At 44.2% G+C, this 7187-nt stretch overlaps 1 protein-coding gene across 3 annotated transcripts; it reads right to left on the bottom strand.

The window, feature by feature from the left end:
• Positions 1-3881: 3881 nt before the first annotated feature.
• Positions 3882-6005, bottom strand: ARL11 (ADP ribosylation factor like GTPase 11). Of its 3 annotated transcripts, XM_003412567.4 has the most exons (3): positions 5811-5993; positions 5334-5552; positions 3882-5036 (listed from the first exon to the last, which is right to left on the bottom strand). In XM_003412567.4, exon 3 carries the CDS (start codon positions 5016-5018, stop codon positions 4443-4445), a length of 576 nt encoding a protein of 191 aa, XP_003412615.2. In that variant the 5' UTR covers positions 5019-5036; positions 5334-5552; positions 5811-5993; the 3' UTR covers positions 3882-4442. The 3 variants fall into 3 exon arrangements, with proteins under 3 accessions (XP_003412615.2, XP_023407108.2, XP_023407107.2); XM_023551340.2 differs by lacking the exon at positions 5334-5552 and having other exon boundaries at positions 5811-6005; XM_023551339.2 differs by lacking the exon at positions 5334-5552 and having other exon boundaries at positions 3882-5285; positions 5811-5995.
• Between the last annotated feature and the right edge of the window lie 1182 nt (positions 6006-7187).

Genomic DNA, 7187 nt, shown 5'->3' with positions numbered 1-7187 from the left:
CAGCTCCTGCTGACCCACACTATTCCCAAGTGTAACCCTCCCCCAGGCTGTGAGTACATGTGACTAATAAACTGTTGCCAATCTCATCTGTTCAGTGTCGGCTGTCATGTGTTTTGCCATCTCATCTTATTTAGAGTGGGGATCCTCCTTCACCAATGGGGTCAATAGGAGGCATCTATCTCCCTGGTTTCGGGATCCTCCCTCCACTCAACACTGCTGACCAGGTTATCTTCCTAAGTACAGATCTAATCATATTGCAATTTTGCCAGCACCTTGGAAGACTCCCTGCCACATAAAAACGAATTCAGAACTTCTAGTAACATGGAAGATGGACCCTTTTCCATTACAAAGTCATAGAGATGTTGGATAAATGATAATTTAAAAAAAAATGTTTTGCAGTCTTTGAACAAGTGAAAAGAAAATCCTCAAGTGACAGGAATGAAGAGAGAAACCACAGCCAAAGTAGTAAGTGTGAGCAGTAACCCAGGAGCCATGGAGGTTTTAGAGGAGCCAAATTTAGGCCCTAGGTCCTGGGACTGGGTTATAACACCTGTGAGGGAAAAGAACATGTGGCCTTAGGCTTGGAAGGGAGAAAATTTTCATCTAAGCCCAGCAGAAAAGCTGAAGCATCAAAGAGATGTCCATTCCTTAGAAGTGGATGAGAAAACTTTGCCCACAAGCTCAGGGAATGTGAGAAGCTGCCTTAGTTTCTGAGTGCTGCTGTAACAGAAATACTTCAAGTGGATGGTTTTGAAGAATAGAAATGTATTTTCTCACAGTTTTGGAGGCTAGAAGTCTGAATTCAGGGTGTGGCTCTAGGGAGAGGTCCTTTCCTGTGTACTTCAGCTTCTAGTAACAGTCAATCCTTAGAGTTCCTGGACTTGTAGATTCACCTGCCAGTCATCAGATAGTATCTCCACCCCCACTCCCCACAACCCCTGCTCGCTTGTCTCTGTGTCTATGCTACTCTCTATATCACCCTACACTGTTATGGCCTCATTAACACAGCAAAGAAAACCTAATTCCCAAACAGGATTGCATCCACAGGTATAGGGGTCAGGACTCCAAGACATATTTTGGCGTAACACATTTTAATCCATAACAGAAGCTAATCTGTCTCTTTTGGGATATGGGTGCAAAGAGAAAAAAAAAATCACCTGTCAGACATTGAAACCCTAAGGCCTGTGCCATGAACGGGTGTAGGGTCCAGATTTAGACAACCATGAGGTCCATGAGTCCCAAGCAGGGAAAGTAACACAATGTTTGGCCTAAAACAAATCCTAGTAGAAACTAACATAAAACCACTCTCTGCAGAAGCACTTTCACAACGAGGGCGCCCGGGAGTCACATGGGAAAATGACTTCTGCTGAAGATGAGCTTCAATGGAAAGCAATGAATCACATGAGGAATGAGCCTCCACGAAGGAACCAGCAGGTGCATCCTGCAGGAGATTCAGCTTCTCAAGGACTGCAGACAATGGGACAATCGGAAAGGAGCTATAAACAAACTCATACCCAACTTTTCAAAAACAGAACCCAGCAGTTCCTGCCCCTGTCCCAAGCTGTTCCTCCTGTGTCAGCCTTCCCAGGCCATGGCATTCCAATCCCTCTAGTCACTCAGAATCAATATCTTCAGTATCTTCAAATTCTTCCTCTCTCAACTTTTTTCTTTAAAACTGGCTCTCAATTTTCTTTTCTCCCTTTCTCTCCTCTGTTATTGTAGTGATCGATCATCTTGCTGGTCTCCCTGCCTCCAGTATCCACCCTTCGCTTTATTCTATTTCCCACATTTCCACTGGGTTATCTTCCTAAAGGACGAGTCGGATGGTTTCACTTCTCTGACCCCACCTCACGATTATGAAAGTCCAGTTTTTCCCAACTTGGATTGAAACTTCCTTTTTAGTTGTGTTTCCTGTTATAACTTTACCCTCGCTCGCCCCTCACCTCAGGCCCCTGTTTCAAGCTCACTAACTTACCCTTCCTATACTTTCTTTCCTGCTTCCAAGCAGCCTCTTCCCTCTGGCTAGGATGCTCTTCCCATCATACGTGCTGATTTGAAGGTCTATCGGTGGCCATAGAGTCAATTCTGGCTCACAGTGACCCCATGTGTTTCAGAGTGGAATTGTGATCCATAGGATTTTCATAGTTATGACCTTTCAAGAGCAGATTGCCAGGTCTTTCTTCCAAGGCACTTCTGGGCAGGTTCAAACCACCAACCTTTTGGTCAGTAGTCCAGTTCTTAATTATTTGTACCACCCAGGGACCCTGATTGAAGATCTACCTTAGCTTAAGTCTTCAACAGTAAAAACTGTGAGAGCTGGAACTCCATGGGACTGCCTTATTTTTCACCTTTGACAGCATGCAGTTTTGCCACTTTTCTGTCCCTCTCTATTAGTGGGAAATATTTGCGTTTTCCTTCTCTAGCTGGTTTCCACCTTACAGTTTCTGGCTTTCACAGGTTTTACTGTAGAAGCATGCTGTTGTGGAAGAATGCAGCCATTAGAGCTAGACATAACCAGTTTTAATTCTAGATACATCACTTCATAACTAACTTCTCAGAGAACCTCAGTTTCCAATGTTATAAAATGGGAATATTATCCACTTTTCAGACTTATGAGAATTAGAGGCAATTTTCTTAAAGAGGAGCTCTGGCAGTACAGTGGTTTAGAGCTCTGCTGTTAACCAAAGGGTTGGCAGTTCAAATCCACCAGCCACTCTTTGAAAAACCCTATAGGGCAGTTCTACTCTGTCCTATAGGGTTGCTATGAGTCAGAATCAACTCAATGGAAATGGGTTTGGTTTTGGCTACGTAAAAAAATGGAGCAGAGAGCCTGGCCCTAAGTAAGTGCTCAATGAACAGTTGCTGAACTGGGCTTCCATTATTGCATTTTTATGAGGGTTATGCCTCCCCCACCAAAGCTCCACGAGGCCTGAGGACTTGTCTTATTGATCTTTGTATTCTTAGTGTCTAACATAGAAAGTCTTGAAACGTGTGTGACAAGTAGTGGAAAGAACTGGGCGTGCCTAACCTGAATGAAGATGGAAGACTGGGGAGAGGGAACTGGTAGATCTTAGATGTTAGAAGGGCATCGAGGGCCAACTCACACTGTGATACTCTAGAGAGGGCAGAACCACCACCAGGGCTATAAGGAGGCTGATGTTAAGCTAGCATAGGAAGGAATATCCAACATTTAGAGCTCTTTAATGTCTGAACAGGCACCAAGTGTCAGCTCCTTGCTATTAAAAGTTGAGATTATAGGAGATAATCCTGGGTTGGGTGAGGGATAACACCAGATCAGTGACTCTTAACTTTCGGGAGTCACAGATGCCTTTGAAAGCCTCATGAAAGCTACGAATCCTCTTCCTAGAAAAATGGCCCAATGTGTGCGTTTTACAAATACTTTCAGGAACTTCATGGATCCTGGGTTATGGTTATAAAAACCTTCTAAGATACTATGTTCAACTTTTCTTTTTTTTTAGTATCAGTAAGGGATAAGGCATTGCTGTTACGCGTATCTTCAGAATTCCTACCTTCCATCTACAGGGCCTGGTTCAGATCTATAAGCTCAGTGCCTTTTGCCACTGGTCTCACAGAATAAATGAATTCAACAATTGATTAATCTGGCCTTTAAGGGAAGATATGCACTACAAGAAGGAGAAAAGAGAAGAATAAAAGAAAGGATAAAAATTAAGGGTTAAAAAAAATGTCCAACACCAGGTAACAAAAGGGTCCAAAAAACCAAACCAAACCCAGTGCCATCGAGTCGATTCCGACTCATAGCAACCCTATAGGACGGAGTAGAACTGCCCCATAGAGTTTCCAAGGAGCACTTGGCAAATTTGAACTGCCAACCCTTTGGTTAGCAACCGTAGCATTTAACCACTACGCCACCAGGGTTTCCAACAAAAGGGTAGACAGGGTTAATCAGGACCCGAGAAGAGGGAAGCCTTACTGCCAGCTCCTTGCCCAGGGCTGAGCTCCCCAGTGATCCTCTAAACCCCAGATTCTGTGGTAGCAGCCTCCCCTGCCCCCTTCTTCTGAACCTGGTCACTTGCACACAGAGTGATAATGGCACAAACCCCAAATCACTCACAGTTGTGACCACGTCCAGACGATATTCTCTTTCCATTCTGAAACCTCTTCTCCTCTGTGAATTTTAGTCCTGATTATTACGGAATCACTAGTTGCTCTATTATTATAATTGCTTAGTTCACACTTGGTAATGAGTTATTCAATGGAGCTCACTGAGGTTTTTTAAAAGAGCATTATTATTCAAAGAATAGTTGATTTTCCACATAAACACCAGTGAGAATAAATCCTGAGAAGAAAATAGCCTATCCAAGAACAAAAGGATTTCTTGTTTGACAAGCTAAATGCAAGTTTCTCAAGGATTAGCTGGTTCTTCCAGTTCGTGTGAACAAAGATAAACTGCTGTATCTCAGTCAAGACTTCTTGCTCTCCCCACTCCTTGCCCAGGGGCATAGGTGGCTGTGAGATTTCAGGAGCCTTCTCAGACTCTGCAGGGCTTCTGGCAGCCCCTCACCGGTGAGGGCACTGCAGGCTTGGATCTCCCAGCTGCAGTCCTGGAATCTCTCCAGGCCCAGCCTATCTCTGATCTCCAGCAGTGGTAGAGCATTAGGTGCCTCGTGCTTGTTGGCCAGCACCAGGAAAGGGACGCTGGCCATGTTGGGGTTGTCTAGTACTTCCCCGAGCTCAGCCACTGCCTCAGGCAGACGGGCTTCATCTGTGCTGTCCAGCACATACACAAGAATATCCGTGCCTTCCAGATAGTCCTTCCAGTTGGCCCTGAGCTGGGTCTGCCCTCCCACATCCCAGAGAGTCAGAGACACATGCCCAGGAGCTTCGAGAGACTCCACATTGAAGCCAACAGTGGGCAAGGTCTCCACCAGCTCATGGCCCTTCAGTTTGTACAGGAGCGTGGTCTTGCCTGCTGAGTCGAGGCCCATCATCACTACCTGGGCTTCTGCCTTGTGACCTCTGGAATTCACAGAACCCATGGAGGCCACTGCTAAATCCTAGAGGAGAAAGAGCAGGTACACACATCAGTTATTCTTTTCCCAAAGAACACAAATCCATGCTAGAACAAGGAAGAGCCTTTACTTCAAAAGAAGGATGAGCCTTTACAACGTCTTATTTCAAACTCAGACCTGGGCTTTGAAAGGGCCAGGAAGTAAGAGTCACCATCAGCTGACCTATCTCCAGGGGACCTGCTTCAGAGACGAGTGTAGAACCTCCTGGGATACGCAGAATGTGGACTCCCATTCCTTGGTAGTTAAAGTAAGGAAGAAAAATGAAGTTGCTGTTAAACATACCTAGTTCAGTAGAAATGACAGAAAGATGTCTTCAATTCTTGCTAGTCAGTGGTTTCTAGCCTCTATTTTCCTTCTGTAAACCTAAACCTCAGAATGGTAGGTATCTTGGGTTCAGAGCACAGAGTGAAGAGGACAGTCCAGCTCATGGTAATTTCTCCTGCTTTTGGAACCTTCCACAGGACCAGCACCATGTCCGGCAAACAGTAACTATAATAAATACTGTGGGCCAAGAGCAAATTTATGAGTCAGAGCAAAGTGGTTTCTTCCATTGTCTTACCAAGGTAAATTAGCACAGCACACACAGTTTAAAGAATCTAAAATTTTAAGATTTAAGACCTGTTTCCAGCTTAGTCAGGGGAAACCTGGGTGGGACAGGTATAGGGATATCTCACCCCTGGGAGTATTTTTCAGCTGCCCCTGGAGGAAAATAAGACCCCTCTGTTCATTCCTCATCCCAAGAGTAAAAATTAAAATTACCTCAGTGTTATTAGACCGTGGTGGCAAGTTCCTCTTCTTTGGTTGTCTTCTCCTTAGAGCTGCTTTTTGTGAGTCAGTAATGTCCCTAGAGTGAGAAATGAAGGAAGTGTAGTCTCTGCTGCTGTTTCTCCCTTTTCTGGTTTCCTTTTTCTAGGTGGTTGTGGGGCGGAGTGACCTCCCAGCCCCTCCCTCAGCCCTAAACCCCTTGCCGTTGAGTGGATTCTTACTCCTAACCAAAAAAACAAACCAAACCCGTTGCTGTCGAGACTCGGAGGACTCCCCAAATAGTCTTCCTGCCTGGGATGTGTCAGAGTTGTCCCCAGTTCGGCAGCTCTTGATAGAGGGAAGCCCAGCATCAACTTCCATTTCTTAGCAACCCAGGCTCATGCAGCCAGTGTGCACAAGTTTAAAAAAAAAAGCTGACCCCAATTTAGCTGCTTCCTTTTGTTCTTCCTCATAAACCTGTGACCTCCTCAGGAGAGAATTCTGGGAGTCAAACGTTTTCTTTCCAGCTCATGCCCTGATATTTTTCTGGTGCCTGGAGATTTTTTCATTTGCTTAGAAACACACATGCATTTTAAAAACTACCTAAGTATGATTAAACAACAACAAAAAAAAAACAAACCCATTGCCATCCAGTGGATTCCGACTCATAGTGTCCCCAGAGGATGGAGTAGAACTGCCCCATAGGGTTTCCAAGAAAACCTGGTGGATTCGAACTGCCGACCTTTTTGTTAGCAGTTGTAGTTCTTAACCACTACACCACCAGGGTTTCCTAAGTATGATTAAAACACTTTTAAAAATAGGCATTTCTGTTGGAAAAAAACAACCCATTGTCGCTGAGTCAATTCTGACTCATAGCGACCCTAGAGGACACAGTAGAACAGCCCCATATGGTTTTGAAGGAGTGCCTGGTGGATTCAAACTGCCGACCTTTCAGTTAGCAGCCGTAGCTCTTAACCACTATGCCACCAGGATTTCCTTTCTTTTGAAAGTAAACCATGAAAATTTTAAAAGTTGTATTAAGGTGGTGGAATTATGGATGATTAAAATTACAGATTTCCCCCCATTGGATAGTGTTGTTACGTGTTTCTCAGTAAAAATGATACTTCAGAAAAAGATAATTTAAAAAAATGGATAGTTGGAAGCCATTGATTTTGTAGATAATTTCCACCTGGAGTTGCTGGGATTAGGTCCTCGTAACCAGTAACCTTTGTGCACCACTTCCTGCTTTCCCACACATTATTTAATTATTTAATAAATTATTTGGTGGGTGGGTTATTTAATTAAAACTTCAAGAACCAAGTTGGGTGTTTGGATTCTCCTCATTCTGTAAATGAAGAAACAGGCTCAGACAGGATCATTTGTTCATAACCG

The sequence above is a fragment of the Loxodonta africana genome, chromosome 17, assembly GCF_030014295.1.
Source record: "Loxodonta africana isolate mLoxAfr1 chromosome 17, mLoxAfr1.hap2, whole genome shotgun sequence".
In the NCBI taxonomy this organism is placed as follows: domain Eukaryota; kingdom Metazoa; phylum Chordata; class Mammalia; order Proboscidea; family Elephantidae; genus Loxodonta; species Loxodonta africana.
Note: the sequence above shows the minus strand (reverse complement) of the source record. Positions and strands in the feature narration are given on the sequence as shown.

Bases quoted from the DNA above. Each gene is read 5' to 3' on its own strand.
- ARL11 (XM_023551340.2), bottom strand. From the start codon at position 5,018: ATGGGTTCTGTGAATTCCAGAGGTCACAAGGCAGAAGCCCAGGTAGTG.